Source organism: Gopherus evgoodei, chromosome 4, assembly GCF_007399415.2.
Source record: "Gopherus evgoodei ecotype Sinaloan lineage chromosome 4, rGopEvg1_v1.p, whole genome shotgun sequence".
Lineage (NCBI taxonomy): Eukaryota > Metazoa > Chordata > Testudines > Testudinidae > Gopherus > Gopherus evgoodei.
In genome coordinates, this window is record NC_044325.1 from 130,303,517 (window position 1) to 130,320,724 (window position 17,208).

At 46.8% G+C, this 17,208-nt stretch overlaps 1 protein-coding gene across 3 annotated transcripts in view; it reads right to left on the reverse strand.

Annotated features, from left to right (window-relative positions):
* The window catches only part of KDM5B (lysine demethylase 5B), a 211,111-nt gene extending 194,172 nt beyond the window's left edge, over positions 1-16,939 (reverse strand). For 2 of the 3 annotated variants that reach the window (XM_030561062.1, XM_030561059.1), the window contains exon 1: positions 15,092-16,938. In XM_030561062.1, coding sequence (XP_030416922.1) covers positions 15,092-15,448 — 357 coding nt within the window. In that variant the 5' untranslated portion in view covers positions 15,449-16,938. Of the gene's footprint in view, positions 1-15,091 lie in introns of all 3 variants that reach the window. The other variant, XM_030561061.1, reaches the window with a different exon arrangement.
* Positions 16,940-17,208: the final 269 nt, after the last annotated feature.

Genomic DNA, 17,208 nt, shown 5'->3' on the forward strand with positions numbered 1-17,208 from the left:
TGGATATGAGCAACACATCTCGAAGAACAACAGTTACAAAGGTGAGTAACCATCTTTTCTTCGAGTGCTTGCTCATATCAATTCCCATTAGGTGACTTCCGAACCTTACCTAGGCGGTGGGGTCGGAGTGAGATGTCGCGGAGTGAAGGACTGCTGAACCAAATGCTGCATCATCCCTGGACTGCTGCACTATGGCATAGTGGGAAGCGAAGGTGTGCACGGATGACCAAGTCGCTGCCCTACAGATCTCCTGTATGGGCACATGGGCCAGAAAGGTGGCGGACAAAGCTTGAGCCAGAGTAGAATGGGCAGTGAGGCGAATAGTTGGGACGTGAGCCAAGTCATAGCATGCACGGATGCATGACATAATCCACAACGAGATTCGCTGTGGGAAGACCAGGAGGCCCTTCATTCGGTCTGCCACAGCTACGAACAGCTGGGACCTTTTTCTAAAAGGTTTTGTTCGCTCAGTGTAAAAGGTGAGAACCCTATGAACATCTAGAGAATGCAGCTGTTGCTCTCGTCGCGAAGCGTGCAGCTTTGGAAAGAAGACCAGGAGGAAGAGGTCTTGGTTGTCGTGGAAGGCAGACACCACCTTAGGGAGGAAGGCAGGGTGTGATCGCAGCTGTACCTTATCCTGATGGAACACCGTATACGGTGGGTCCTGTGATACAGCATGGCCAGAGGGCAGCAGAAGAGTGTTAGCAGGGAACCTTATTCCCTGCAAGGGGAGGAAGGTTTGCTATAGATTAACTAGAGCACCTGAAGCCAATTGGAGCACCAGCAGTCAGTCAGTCATGTGATACAAACCCCTGTTTCAGTCAGACAGTGTGGGAGTTGGAGCAGGAAGGTTTGGTTGAAGCAGAGAGCATTTTGAAGGAGTTGGAACAGAGAACAGTTTTGAAGAGAGACCAAAAGGAAAGTTTGGAGGAGTGCTGCGGAGAGCTGAGAAATCCAAAAAAACCCTAGGTAAGGGGCAACTGGCTTATGTAGAAGGAGGGCTAGAAGCCCCTTCACAAGCTGAAGGGCAGGAGAGGGAAATAGCCCAGGGGAAGGAACCACTAGTTCAAGTTGTTCACCTCAAACCTCAGGGCCCTGGGTTGAGACCTGGAGAAGAGGGTCGGCCCAGAACCCTCCCTCTCCACTCCCCTCATCAAGGACACTAGTGGGCTAATTAAAATACCGATTCAGAGGCAAGCAGTAGCGCCCTGAACCTTCCCCAGAGAAGAGAAAGCACGAGACCCAGCATAACAGTACCGGCAATTTGCCACAGTCCGCAGTGAGGGCCTGAAGTTCCGACATGCGCCATGCCGACGTAATAACGATGAGGAAAGCAGTCTTCCAGGAAAGAAAGATACAGAAGGGAGCAGGTGGCCATTGGTTCAAACGGGGCACCCATGAGCCTAGATAGGACCAGACTGAGGTCCCATGTAGGGGCCGAACGACGGACTTGTGGATACAGGAATTCCAAACACTTGAGGAACCTAGTGACCACAGGATTGGAGAAGACTGAGCGCCCGTTCTCGCCAGGGTGGAAGGCTGAAATCGCTGCCAAATGGACCCTGATGGATGAGACAGCTAGGCCTTACTGTTTCAGGGACCAGAGATATGCTAGCATGGTAGGCACTGGCACCTCCAGAGGGACAGCATCGTTCTGAGCACACCAGCAGGAGAAGCGCTTCCATTTGGCCAGGTATGTGGCTCTAGTAGTGGGCTTTCTGCTACCCAAGAGTACTTGCTGCACTGAGCTGGACCAATGCAGCTCAGATTGAGTTAACCATGTGGCATCCATGCTGTGAGATGGAGGGACTGTAGATCTGGATGGCGTAGCCTGCCGTGTTCCTGAGTTATCAGATCCAGCCACGATGGTAGAGGAATTGGTTTGGTCACCGACAGATTGAGGAGTGTGGTGTACCAGTGCTGCCTGGGCCACGCAGGAGCGATCAAGATTAAGCAAGCCTTGTCCCTGCATAACTTGAGAAGGACCTTGTGGACCAGTGGGAACAGAGGAAAGGCATAGAGCAGATGGTCTTTTCACGGTATCAGGAAGACGTCCGACAGGGAGCCTGGGCAGCGTCCCTGAAGAGACCAGAACACCTGGCACTTCCAATTCTCGCGAGAGGCGAAGAGGTTTATGTGGAGAAATCCCCACTTCCGGAAAACAGAATGGATAACATCCGGGCGAATCGACCACTCGTGAACTAGGAAGAACCTGCTGAGGCGATCTGCCAAGGTGTTCTCAGCTCCTGGGAGAAATGGCGCCACCAGGTTGATTGAGTGGGCTATGCAGAATTCCCAGAGATGTATGGCTTCCTGACAGAGGAGGGACGAACGCGCTCCACCTTGCTTGTTGATGTAAAACATGGCCATTGTGTTGTTTGTGAAGACTGTGACACAACGGCCCTGAAGGTGTTTGCGGAATACCTGACACGTGAGGCATACTGCTCTCAATTCCCTTATATTGATGTGTAGGATTATTTCTTGTGTGGACCAAAGACCTTGTGTTCGAAGTCCGGCAAGGTGAGTGCCCCAGCAGGCTAGAGAGGGCTGAAGGGCATGGAATGGCATCCCCCCACAAACCAAGGTGGGGTTTAGCCACCAACCCAGAGAAGCTAAGACCTTCATCGGTACAGTGAGAATTGTGTCCTGGACGGTAAACTGACGAGAGCCAGGTCTGAAGTGGACAGAGGAGTAGTCAGGCATGTCTGGTCACGAAAGTGCACAAGGCCATGTGGCCAAGAAGAGTGAGACACATGCGTGCTGTCGAGGTCGCGAAGTTTTGGAGACCATGAATCATGGTCATTATGGACTGGAAGCGGGCCTGCAGTAAGCACGCCCTGGCGAGATTCGAATCCAGGATCGCCCCAATGAAGTCTATTCTCTGTGTAGGTTCTAGAGTGGACTTTTCGGTGTTGAGCAGCAGGCCGAGTTGCTTGAACAAGCTCATGACTAAACGAACGTGAAACCGCACCTGCAGCTTGGAGGGACCTCGAATGAGCCACTCATCAAGGTATGGAAACACTTGTATCCAACATTGGCAGAGCGAGGCCGCTATGACAGCCATACATTTTGTGAAGACTCTTAGCACTGTGGACAGGCCAAAGGGAAGGACAGTAAATTAAAAATGCTCCTGGTTGACCACGAAGTGAAGGAATCGCCTGTGCGGCAGGTAAATAGTTATGTGGAAGTACGCGTCCTTCATGTCGAGGGCGGCGTACCAGTCTCCATGATCCAGGGAAGGGATAATGGTCCCCAGGGAAACCATGCAGAACTTCAACTTTACTATGAATTTTTTGAGTCCGCGCAGGTCCAGGAAGGGCCGTAGACCCCCTCTTTGCCTTGGGGATTAGAAAGTAACAGGAATAAAACCCCCTGCCCCTCAAATCCTTTGGGGCCTCTTCCACCTCTCCGATAGCTAGGAGTGCCTGTACCTCCTGTATGAGAAGTTGCTCGTGAGAGGGGTCCCTGAAGATGGTATCCAGCTTACACCGTGCATAGGACCCAGCGGTCTGATGTTATGCGAGACCATGCAGGGAGGAAATAGGAGAAGCGTTTGAAGAAAGGAGAAAAACGATCCTGCAAGGAGACTGGTGCTCCGTCCTCGACCGAATCTTCAAAAGTTTTGTTTGAGCCCTGCTGATGGTTTTGGGGGGCCCTGATTCTAAGCTGATTGAGGATCAGACTGTCTCCTCCTATTACCACAGCCACACCTTCTGGTGAAGTCTTGTTGTGGTCGCGGGTTAGGGTAGGTGCGCTGAGGCTGGGGCTGGAAGGGTCTGCGTTGCGTCACCGGGGTATGCATGCCCAGTGAGCACATGATGGCTCGGTTGTCCTTCAAACTCTGAAGCTTGGGGTCAGTTTTATCCGAGAACAGCCCTTGGCCATCAAAGGGCAGGTCTTGAATGGTCTGGTGCAGCTCCAGTGGAAGCTCCACTTGTAGCCATGAGAGGCAGTGCATAGCCATGCCTGACGCTAGAGTTCTAGCCGCCAAGTCCGCCGCATCTAGTGATGCCTGCAGGGATGTCCTCGCCACTTTCTTGACCTGTTCGAGCAAGGCAGCAAACTCCTGTCTGGACTCCTGGGAGACCAACTCTGAACTTCCTCATCGAGGTCCAGGTGTTATAACTATAATGGCTCAGGAGGGCCTGCTGGTTAGCTACCCTGAACTGTAAACCACCAGTGGAATAAATCTTGCACCCGAATAAATCCAAGCGTCTAGCGTCCTTGGACTTAGGGACGGGTGCTTGCTGGCCATGTCTCTCCCTCTCGTTCACCGACTGTACCACCAGGGAGCAAGGGTGGGGGTGAACATACAGATATTCATGCGCCTTGGAGGGCACCATGTATTTCCTCTCCACCCCTCTGGCCATGGGAGGAATAGACACTGAAGACTGCCAGATCGTATCGGCATTAGCCTGGATAGTCCTAATGAAAGGTAGGGCGACGTGTGGGGGCATCGGCCAATAAAATGTCCGCCACCGGATCCTCCACTTCCACCACTTCCTCCACCTGCAGGTTCATGTTCTGTGCCACCGTGCGCAGGAGATCCTGGTGTGCACCAAGATCTACAGGCAGTGGGCCAGAGGAGGACATGCTTGCCACTGCATTGTCAGGCAAGGAGGAAGAGGATACCCCTGGGACAAGCAGATCCTGGGGAAGTTCTGGTTGGGGAGGGTCCTGCTGCCCTAGGTCCACTACGCCGGTGGCATAGGCCTGATCTGGTGGCAGGACAGTTGCCTCAGAGTCTACTGGGGGAGGGCAGCTCACAGTGGCCTCAGGCATCCGATGCTCCAAATGAGTGGATCAAGAAGCGCCTGAGGAGACACTTTGGGCTTGGTGGTATGCCCAAGGAGTCCAGAAGGACCATTGTGGGGGTCCCTGATCAGGATCCTGTCCTTCTTATTGTCCCTGGCTAGCACCTTCAGTGTCATGGCCCTTGGTGAAGTAGCCACTCCCTGCCTGGGACGACGAAGAACTCGGTCGCGAAGGCCAAGGAGGGGCTGAACGCCCATGTGGCATTGCACCATCCCACTCTGTCAGTTTGCGCCTGGGAGCTGCAGACCAGTGCTGGGATCTTCGGTGGTACCGCGATCGGGACCGACGGTCATGACAGAGCCAGGAGGCCGATCTAGATCTCGACGCGGATCGACTGTCTGGGCAGTGTCAGGATCAGCTGTGAGGCGACTGGTGCCGGGACCTGGATGAGTATCGATCGTACCTGGGGGGGAGACCTGCGTGAGGCGGAGCGGCAGCGCCGTATGACCGGCACCGAAATGAAGATCGGTGCCGGGACTGTGAGCAGTGCCAGGTCCAGGACAATAGGCAGGATCGGGACCGTGACCTGGACTGGGACCGAGATTGGTGCCAAGCTGTCTCACTCTGTGAGGAGGGTCGCATGAAGGCAGGTTTCCCTATAGATTGAACAGTCCACACTGGCAGTGTCAGGGGCTGAGGTGGTCCAGGATCCGTTAGCGCGATCAGGTCGCGAGTGCTGGAGAAGATTTCCGGAGTGGACAGCAGGCCGAGCTCAACCACGGTGTGCACTGGGGAACTTGTGTGCACCAGACTCAACGGCCCTTGTGGCGCCAGAATCGGCGGTGCCGATCCGGGCTGTTGCTCCAATGGGGCCACAGGCGGTGTCTGCAACTGTATAGAAGCAGCAGATGGTTTGTGCTGCTTCTTGGGCCGTGGAGTCAGCAAATGATGTCGCGACTGTGCTGTCTGGTCTGCGCGCGGTGCCGAAGGCACCAGGCTAAGCGCCGCTTCCATTAGGAGCTGTTTTAAATGAAAGTCACACTCCTTTTTTTGTTCGAGGCTTGAAAAGCCTTACAAATGCGACACTCATCTGGTTGATGGGATTCCCCCAAGCACTTCAAGCAGGAGTCGTGGGGGTCTCCCGTAGGCATCGGCTTGAGACAGGCCGAGCAAAGTTTAAAACCTGGAGACCTGGGCAAGGGCCCTGGTACCGGAGAGGAGGGAAGAGGGATGGAACCCCATTTCCTCCAAGTACTAACTAGACTATATACCATAGGCAACCTATGGCACACGTGAATGAGTGTGAATGAAGACTCGGCACACCACTTCTGAAAGGTTGCCGACCCCTGCTATATACAAACTCACTAATAAGTACGCTATAACTACAAAAAAAACTATTTATAACTACTCTAAACAATTATCTATAATACAAAGAGGAAAGCTAGGGATGTGGAGATCAGCTATGCTATGCTCCACAGTTCCAATAACCGTCACGGACAGTAAGAAGGAACTGAGGGGGCGCTGGGTCGGCAGGGGCACATATCCAGCGCCACAAAGGTGCCACTGAAGGGGGAGCCTCAGCTGACCCACCAAGTGTTGCTAGGGTAAAAATCTTCTCACGATTGTGCACACAGCGTGCGCACAGCTAATTGGAATCGATATGAGCAAGCACTCGAAGAACCATCATTACTTGATATGTTCAAGGCCAGTGCAATCTATAATCCTTGCATGATACAGAGGAACTAGATGCCCTCTGGAAATCCACATACAACCCAGAAGACTGGGGGCTATAAGCCAGATTTACAAAGGTATCCAAGCACCTAAAGAGACACACACACACACACACACACACCTACTTCAATTTACAGAAGTACCTGAGCAAATTAGATGCCTAACTCCCATTGATTTTCAATGTAAATAAGGTGCTTCTGGAATCCCACTAGGGGCCTACCTGCATCTTCAGGTGACTGTATACCTTTGTTGTTTAGCCTGACCATGTTAGTATTACAGCCACAATAGAATAAACTAAGTTGGAGTACGAATATATATAGTATTAGCAAAAATTCAAAATTCAATCCCCCCTCAAAGCAGGACCACACCCCAACTAAATCATGCCAGCCAGGGCTTCATCAAGCCTGACCTTAAAAACCTCCAAGGAAGGAGATTCCACCAACTCCCTAGGTAACCCTCCTAGTGCGTCACCACCCTCCTAGTGAAAAAGTTTTTCCAAATATACAACCTAAACCTCCCCCACTGCAACTTGAGACCATTACTCCTTGTTCTGTCATCAGGTACCACTGACAACAGTTTAGATCCATTCTCTTTAGAACCCTTCCAGGTAGTTGAAAGCAGCTATCAAATCCCCCCACATTCTCTTCTGCAGACTAAACAATCCCAGTTCCCTCAGCCTCTCCTTATAAGTCATGTGCTCCAGCCCCCTAATCATTTCTGTTGCCCTCCATTGGACTCTTTCCAATTTTTCCCACATCCTTCTTGTAGTTTGTGGCCCAAGACTGGACACAGTACTCCAGATGAGGCCTCACCAATGTCAAATAGAGGGGAATGATCACATCCCTCGATCTGCTGCAATGCCCCTACTTATACAGGCCAAAATGCAGTTAGCCTTCCTGGCAACAAAGGCACACTGTTGACTCATACCCAGCTTCTCATCCACTGTAACCCCAAGGTCCTTTTGTGCAGAACTCCTTCCTAGCCACTCGGTTCCTAGTCTGTAGCAGTGCATGGGACTCTGCAGTTGGTCTTGTAGAACCTTATCAGGTTTCTTTTGGCCCAATCCTCTAATTTGTCTAGGTCCCTCTGTATCCTATCCCCATCCTCCAGCATATCTACCACTTCTCCAAGTTTAGTATCATCTGAAAACCTAACCACATCAGCCACACCATTGGGCTCATTCACCTGCACATCTACCAATGTGATATCATCATGTGCCAGTAATGCCCCTTGTCCAGTTTGGCCAATGTACATGGCAAGTCTCTATGCAAAAGAATAAATATACACAAATCTGATGTCAGGAGTCATAACATTCAAAAACCAGTAGGAGAACACTTCAGTCTCCCTGGTCACTCAACAACAGACTTAAAAGTGGCAGTTCTTCAACAAAAAACCTTCAAAAACAGACTCCAATGTGAAACTGCAGAACTGGAATTAATTTGCCAACTAGATACCATCAGATTAAGCCTGAATAAAGGCTGGGAATGGTTGGGTCATTACAAAACCTTAATTTCCCCCTACTGTTACTCACACCTTCTTGTCAGCTGTCTGAAATGGGCCAATCTCATTACCACTTCAAAAGTTATTTTTCCTCCCTTGGTATCCTGATGTTAATTGATTTGTCTCAGACCTTCTTCACACTTGGTAAGGCAACTAGCTTCTTTTCATGTATTTATATCTGCTCCTGTATTTTCCACTCCATGCATCTGATGAAGTGGGTTATAGCCCACAAAAGCTTATGCCCAAATAAATTTGTTAGCCTCTAAGATGCCACAAGGACTCCTCACTGTTTTTGGTAAGACAGACCAACATGGCTACCACTCTGAAACCTGTTATCATTTAAGGAGTAGGTTATTTTAAAATTTGGCATTCATGTGGTGGGGTTATAAGCTGGATAATATGGATTTGTTAGTAGAGGCACTTTGCGGTGTTTTGATGTTTAAGAACAGTTATCATTGCAGTACAGACTGACTATCTACAGGGATGCAATGCTTTACAAAATATGAGGTCTAAGAAGAGGAAAAGCAGAGAGAGTTAGTCATGGAGGTGCACTGCTACACAAAGAAGGATTCAATCTTTGTTGAAGGAGTATAAAATAAGGGTCATTGAATGGCAGGATAAGAATCTTAAATTAATGAAAAGAAAGAACCAATTCCAGTAGAAGAACAAGGAAATGATGCAAAAATATGAGGTGCAAAGGGAAGACCAAGAGATAACATTATACATTAACTATCTTGCAGTTCAGCTCTGACATTAAAAAAGTAACATGTACAAGAGGAGGGGAGTATCTCTAGAGGATTTTAAAGAGAAGCTACTAGACATTTTTAAATCAGCAAGTCCAGATAACTTGTACCCAGTAATTTTAAAAGAACTGTCTGAGGAGCTCACTGGACCATTAATGTTGATTTTTAGTAAGTCTTGGAGCACTGGTGGACTGGAAGAAAGCAAATGTTGGCCAATATTTAAAAAGGGTAAATGATACTACCCAGTTATTTATAGGCCTGTCTGTTTGACATCAGTCCTGGGCAAGATAATGGACCAGCTGACACAGGACTCAATTATAAAGAATTAAAGGAGAGTAATGTAATTAATGGCAATCAAAATTGGTTTATGGAAAATGGATCCTGTCAAACTAACTTGATGTCTTTTTGTGATGAGATTACAAATTTCGTTGATAAAGCTAAGTGTTGACGTAAACATACTTAACTTCTGTAAGGCATTTGACCCGATACCATACGACGTATTGATTTAAAAAACAAAACAATATAAAATTAACTTGGCACACACAAAATGGAATAAAAACTGGCTAACTGTTTGGTCTCGGTATGTAACAATAAATGGGAAATCATCAAGTGTGCGTGTTTCTGGTGGGGTCCTTCAGGGATTGTTTCTTGGCTCTATGCTATTTAACATGGTTATCAGTGATCTGGGAGAAAACATAAAATCATCATTGATAAAATTAGAGAGGACACAAACATTTGGGGAATGGTAAATAATGAAGGGGACTGGTCACTGATTTAGAGTGACCTAGATCACTTGGTAAATTGGGCACAAGCAAACAATATGTGCTTTAATACATCTAAATGTAAATGAATCCACCTAGGAACAAAGAACGTAGGCCATATTTACAGGATGGGGGAAGTCTATCCTGGGAAGCGCTGACTCCAAAAAAGATTGGGGGTTGTGGTGGATAATCAACTGAATATGAGCTCACAGTGTGGCCAAAAAAGCTTATGCAGCACGGGACTGCATTAACACGGGAATCTGGAACAAGAATAGAGAAGTTATTTTACTTCTGTGTTTGGCACTGCTACAGTGTATCCTTTTAAGTGCTCACAATTGAAGGATGATAAATTATAGATGGTTCAAAGAAGAGCTGAGGATTAGAGTACAGTCCAATTACTGTTATTGTCCTGACTGATGCCATGGTTTTGGGAAGGTGGTTCAGAGGCTAGTTTTCAGAAATCAGTTTTTGTTTGGCCTTTATTTGTTAAAACAACTCTGACTGCAATTGACAGTCTGCCCTTTGCATTTCCCTCTCATTCCTTATATATTTTGAATCATTTCCTTGTCCTTCCTTTTCATTAATTTAAGATTATTGTCCTAGCTTTTGGTGATAATTAATCTTATTTCATACCCCTTCAACCAAGTCTGAATCGTTGTTTGTGTACCAGTGCACCTCCATGAATAATCTCTCTCTGCTTTTCCTCCTCTTAGACATCACATTTTGTAAAGAGTTCCACCACTATGTGTACTGCAGGAGTTAGTGCTACAGTGAGAAATAAACCAACAATTAAGAAGCATAGCCATTCGAATCCAATTTGAAAGGAGGGGTATGGTTAAATTCTCCTTGCGTTAAGATCCAAGGGGTTGGATCAGTGTTTACCAGGAACTTGATGAAGTTTCTCAAGATATCCAGGGAAGAGAGTTAGTACTTAGATCTGGTTTTGCTGCTACCACTCCCAACTGGTAATTCAGTTTAGTGGTTCACATTCAGGTCCTCATATCTATACTCTACAGTCCAGAGTGGGGAAGGAACCTTGACACCCTCCTTAGAGGTTTTTAAGGTCAGGTTTGACGAAGCCCTGGTTAGGATGATTTAGTTGGGTATTGGTCCTGCTTTGAGCAGGGGGTTGGACTAGATGACCTCCTGAGAGCCCTTCCATCCTTGATATTCTATGATGTCCCTTGGATAGATATGTGGGCAGAGTTGGCACCAGAATTTGTTGCAGGGTTTGGTTCCTGGGTTGGTGTTTTTGTTGTGTGGTGTATAGTTGCTAGTGAGTATCTGCTTCAGGTTGGAGGGTGCCTGTAAGGGAGGCCTGTCCTGTCCCCCAGGGTCTGTGAGAGTGAGGGATCATCCTTCAGGATAGGTTGTAGATCCTTGATGATGTGCTGGAGAGGTTTTAGTTGGGAGCTGTAGGTGACGGCCAGTGGCGTTCTGTTACTTTCTCTGTTGGGCCTGTCTTGTAGTAGGTGACTTCTGGGTACCCTTCTCGCTCTATCAGTCTGTTTCTTCACTTCACCAGGTGGGTACTGTAGTTTTGAGAACTCTTGATAAAGATCCTGTAGGTGTTCAATCCCTCAGACAGAGACAGAGCAAATGCAGTTGTATCTTAGAGCTTGGCTGTAGACAATGGGTTGTGTGATGAGGTCTGGATGAAAGCTGGAGGCATATAGGTAAGTATAGCCGTCAGTAGGTTTATGGTATAGGATCGTGTTTATGTGACCATTGCTTATTAGCACTGTAGTGTCTAGGACAGGGGTAGGCAACCTATGGCACGCGTGCCAAAGGCAGCACGCAAGCTGATTTTCAGTGGCACTCACTCTGCCTTCGTCCTGGCCACTGGTCCAGGGGCTCTGCATTTTAATTTAATTTTAATGAAGCTTCTTAAACATTTTAAAAACCTTATTTACTTTACATACAACAATAGTTTAGTTATATATTATAGACTTCTAGAAAGACCTTCTAAAAATGTTAAAATGTATTACTGGAACGCAAAAACTTAAATTAGAGTGAATAAATGAAGACTTGGCATACCACTTCTGAAAGGTTGCCGACCCCTGGTCTAAGAAGTGGACCAATCCAGGCTGAGGTTGATGGTGGAGTGGAAATTGTTTTAAATCTTTGTGGAATTTCTCAAGGGCCTCCTTTCCCATGGGTCCAGATAATGAAGATGTCATCAATGTAGCTCAAGTAGAGTAGGGGCGAAAGGGAATGAGGGCTGAGGAAGCATTGTTCTAAGTCAGCCATAAAAAAGTTGGCATACTGTGGGGCCATGCGAGTAACTTCAGATTTCAAAAACAGACTCCAAAGTGAAACTGCAGAACTGGAATTAATCTGCAAACTGGACACCATCAGATTAGACCTGAATAAAGACTGGGAGTGGTTGGGTCATTACAAAACCTAAACCTAATTTCCCCCTACTATTACTCATACCTTCTTATCAACGGTCTGAAATGGACCAATATCATTACCACTTCAAAAGTTTTTTTTCCTCCCTTGGTATCCTGATGTTAATTGATATGTCTCGTTAAACTGACTTCACACTTAATAAGGCAACTATCTTCTTTTCATATATTTATACCTGCTCCTGTGTTTTCCACTCTAACATATTCCTCTCCCCCCCGGCCCCCCACTGTCTCTTTTCCAAGCTGAAAATTCCAGGTCTTTCTAATCTCTCTTCATAGGGAAGCTGTTCTATACCACTAATCATTTTGTTGCCCTCTCTAATACACCTTTTCTGAGATCAGTGTATGTGCACGCAAAAGTCAAGATATAGGCATACCGTGGATTTATATACAAGCATTATGATACCTATCCTTTTTCTAATGGTTCCTAACATAGTTAGCTTTTTTGAATGCCACTGCATACTGAGTAGATGTTTTCAGAGAACTATCCACAATTAGTCCAAGAGCTCTTTCTTGAGTGGTAACAGCTAATTTACACCACATTTTGTATTTATAGTTTGGACAATATTTTCCAATATGCATTACATTGCATAAATGAACACTGAATGTCACCTGCCATTTTGTTGCCCGGACACCCAGTTTTGTGAGATCCCTTTAACTCTTCACAGTCTGCTTACAACTTAACTATCTTGAGTAATTTTGTATCATCTACAAATTTTGCCACCTCACTGTTCACCCTTTTTTTCCCAGATCATTTATGAATATGTTGAACACTCGCCACAGTATAGATTCCTGGGAGATACTTTTTTTACCTCTCTCGATTCTGAAAAATGGCCATTTATACCTACCCTTTGTTTCTTGTATTTTAACTGGTTACTGATCCATGAGAGGACCTTCCCTCTTATCCAAGAACTGCTTAGTTTGCCTAAAAGCCTTTGGTGAGGGACCTTGTCAAATGTTTTCTGAAAATCCAAGTACATTGTATGCATTGGACCACCCTTGTCCACATTTGCTGATCCCCTCAAAGAACTCCCATCAAAAAGCCAGTGAAATATATAGTCATTCATATAAATCAATATCAGTCAGATTTTGCTTTTTTGGTGTGGGTTTTTTTTTTTGGGGGGGGGGGGGTTTGATAACTGAAAATCTATCTTTCCTTGGCAAGGGGACAAAGGTGCATTTAATTATTTTAGCCTGTAGAGGTCCCATCCATTTCTGATTTCCCCATTAAGGAGCATAGCTTGTAAGAAACCATTTACTATTAATTTTGTTCTACACTAGCAAGCAAACAGCACATAAATTAGTTTTGAAGACTGGTTCTTTGAAAGGGGTATATAAAAAGTCAGTTCTGATCAGTTGTTGAAAACCATAGTTGATCATATCCCATCCAGAGAGAATTATTCTACACAAAAGGAGAAGTACAAAATTGGGGGGGATAATGAAGATGGTTTTATAACCTCAGTTATGAAGTCAGCACTTCACTTCACAGCACACAGGTAATACACATTTTTGCCCTTTTTCCACTAATTAGTGAGTTAAGAAGTGTGTGGGTGTGCATGCAGGCATGCAATCGCATGTTGTGGGAACTCTTCCAACAGACTGTATTATCTGTAGATCTTACTGTATGATGCAGCTTATTTTATTCAATCTGATTATGAACATTTATAGTCTCAGTGTGTAAAATACAAGTTACTTCATTTTATTTCAATTCAACATGTTTAAGAATTCCAAGTGTACGATCAAAAAGTTGGACTGAAACATATATAACTCTAGACACTTAATTTCAGAAATGATACTCAGAGTGCAGAGAAATTAAGTACACAAAAATGTGTCTTTATCTTCACCTCTTACTGGAGAAGATTTAACTCTTTTGATCACTTAAACAAACAGGGTAGCATTCTTATTGTCACATTAACTATTTCAAGATACCTGTACCACCTTATCCTTTAGGATAAGAACACTTTTCTCAAAATAAAGACCATGTATGCCCACTTTTATCAAGCTAAATCTTTATTCAACAAGACCGTCCTCAAAGTAATTCTAGTTCACTGTTTTACATTAAAGGATTATGACGAGAATTATACTTCAAGCTTTTTTATATTAACTATAACCAATACAATTTGGGAAATGTTAACTATTCAATTAAATAAATGACATTACAGGCTTATTTTGTGGCATGTTATAGTGCCAGTTTATATGTATATAGTGATAAAGACTTACTACTTTTCCCACTATGTATTGCATTCTAAAATGGTGGTCATGTCTGCCTATGATTCAAAAACAAAAAAGATACAATTTAAAATTCTGTGCTGAATACATGTTGTTCAAGTTAAAACAATGGATAACTGTATTAAAAACTTAACCAAACCTCTAGTATAGCCACAGAAATGCCACTCTGGACTCGGAAAAAGGCAAAGAAAGGAAGCTACGGCTAGCCCTAGCACACTACAATGCCAACATGGAGGGCAACACCCAACAAGCTGCCTCATTTAGGTCTGTACATAGGGACTGCTCCAGTTCCATTAGAAGCAGCGGTTCAATCACCAGGAATCTGGCCGAGGTGAAACTTTCGTAGATACGCGCTCGAAGCAGCGGTACAAGTCTGCTCGTCCAAGCCTGGCTACTCACAAGGGGTGAAAGCGGAGCCCTTCCTCCCTGGCATGAGCTCCGCTCTCTCGGCAGGTATGAAAACAAAAGCTCTCGAGTCACTTTCACGGTTCCAAGCGGAAGGCTGAACGGAAAGGGGCTGTCTCGGGCCGCAGGCCAGTTCGCCCGGCCCCGCTCCCTGAGGCGCTCTCACCGCTCGGCCCATCTGCGGGCAGCTCGCTTCAGCTTGGGGTTCGCCTCACGACCGCTCTCCGGGCGCCTGTGCTCCGGGGCACAACCCCCCCACGGGCCGCGGCCCTGCCGCCACGGGAGGACACTTCTCCGACACGCGTGGGGGCGCGCGGAGCGCGGGCTCCTCGGCGGGGCCGGAAAGCGGCCCCCGCTCTGTCCGGTCGAGCCTCTCCGCCAGCCGGAGCCCTGCACTGGGTCCAGCGGGCCGGGCGCCGTGCCTGAATGTGACCCCTCGGCTCGGCTCGGCTCGGCTCCCCTCCCTCCGTCCCAGACCCCAGAGTCCCACCGCAGCCTGCGCACAAAGGGCCGCTCCGCTCGCGGCGCCATGCGGCGGCGCCGGGCCCTGGGCACTCACCGGCGGCGGCCGCACCTTGCAGATGCCGGTTTGCTCGGCGATGGGTCGGATCTTGTGGATGAAGGCGAAAGGGTCGGCGAACTCCTCCCAGCTGGGCTCGAACACGGGGCACTCGGGCGGCGGCAAGAACTCAGCCATGGCCGGGCTACGGCACCGGCAGCTCCTCAGCCAGCTGCCTCTAAACAATCCTCTAACAGACGCTGGTCGTCGAGCGCCGCGAGAACGGGCCGTGCACCTCCGCCGAGTCGGGAGAGAAAAGAGTCCGGCAGGCCGGGCGCCGTGGCGAACCCCCTGCCCCTCCGCCTGGGGGCGAGGGCGTGCCCCAGAGGCTTCCGCGCCCCCATGTGGCGCCCCCATTGTGCCTCGGGCTCCCACCCGCAGGTCATGCGGTGCCTGGTGCTCACAGCCCCCATCAAGGCCCCTCTCTCACAGAGAGAGAACTCACAGGTACACGTGGTCTGTTGTAGAGGGGGCTCTGCGGCCCACATTAGAATACAAGCTACTAGGGTTTTAAAAATTAGAGGCCCCTCGATTCCCAGTGTTTAATGCAGTATTAAATAATTCCCTAAAAGAGGCCCTGGTCGCTATAACTAGGGACCCAAGATCATGGTCACTCCGACGCATTTGTTATCCATCCCCCCGGTTCTTTTCACAACACAGAGTGCATGCCACAATTCTCTGGGGCTACTCCCAATCCTCATGCAAGGTTTAATTTCTTTTGCTTCCACCTGGCGCTCAGTTTCTCCCAGATATCTGATTTTTTTTCCTGATATTAGAGAGACAAGGTGAGTGAGGAAATATCTTTTATTGGACCAACTTCTGTAGGTGAGAGAGACAAACTATCAATATGAAAGGCATAGTCTCACCCAAACCCAGGAAAGATTAGGAGCCTGCTTCTGATAGTATAAGGGCTACGTACAGAAGAAAGGACTAGTCTACATTAGAAGCACTATATTGGCACAGCTGCAGTGTTTCTGGTAAAGATACTCTATGCCAGCTCCACAAGCAGCAGTCGCTGTTTCGACATAGCATTGTCCATACCAGTGCTTAAGTCAGTGTAACTTACATCACTGGGGGAGGAGGGTGGTATTCACACTCTGAGTGACGTAAATTATACCAAAGTAAGTGATAGTGTAGACTTGGCCTAAGATGTAAATTTAAACTGTTTTAGTTAAACCAGTACAAACATCAGTGTAGATACTCCTACTAAAGTGGCTTTCTTTAGTTTAGTTTACACTGATTAAGAACTTCTAGGTAAACCCAAATAAGCTATTCTTAAACTGAAATAAGTGCCCATGCAGGGGTTTGCACCAGTTTAATGAAATCGGTTTTAAAAATGATTTAAGCTAAACTGGTGCAACTTCCTGTGTAGACAAGGCCACAATTCTAGAGAGAAGTGAGACACACTAGTATTTTCTGAAGGAACTTCTGGTCATGAGGATACTGAACCTTATTGGCATTGCTCTCCGTATAGGTTTTATAAGGACAGTTACACTGAAGATGCCTGGAATCAATTTGAAAGGACCTGAAGGATAATAGGGTTGTATGGAATAGCCAGCATGGATTTGTCAAGAACAAATTATGCCAGACCAACCTAATTTCCTTATTTGACAAGGTTATTGGCTTAGTGGATAGATGGGAAGCAGTAGATGTGATATATCTTGATTTTAGTAACGCTTTTGGCACAGTCTGAAATGAGATTCTCATAAGCAAACTACTGTAATTTTATTAGACCACATTTCCATAAGGTGGGTGCACAAGTGGTTGAAAGACCATATTCAAAGAGTAGTTATGAATGATTCAGTGTCAAACTGGGAAGGAGTATCTAATGCAGGGGTAGGAAACCTATGGCACCGGTGCCGAAGGCGGCACAAGAGCTGAATTTCAGTGGCACTCACGCTGCCCTGGTCCTGGCCACCAGAATGGGAGGCTCTGCATTTTAATTTAATTTTAATGAAGCTTCTTAAACATTTTACAAACATTATTTACTTTACATATAACAATAGTTTAGTTATGTATTATAGACTTATAGAAACAGACTTTCTAAAACGTTAAAATGTATTACTGGCACGCGAAACCTTAAATTAGAGTGAAACAATGAAGACTCAGCACACCAC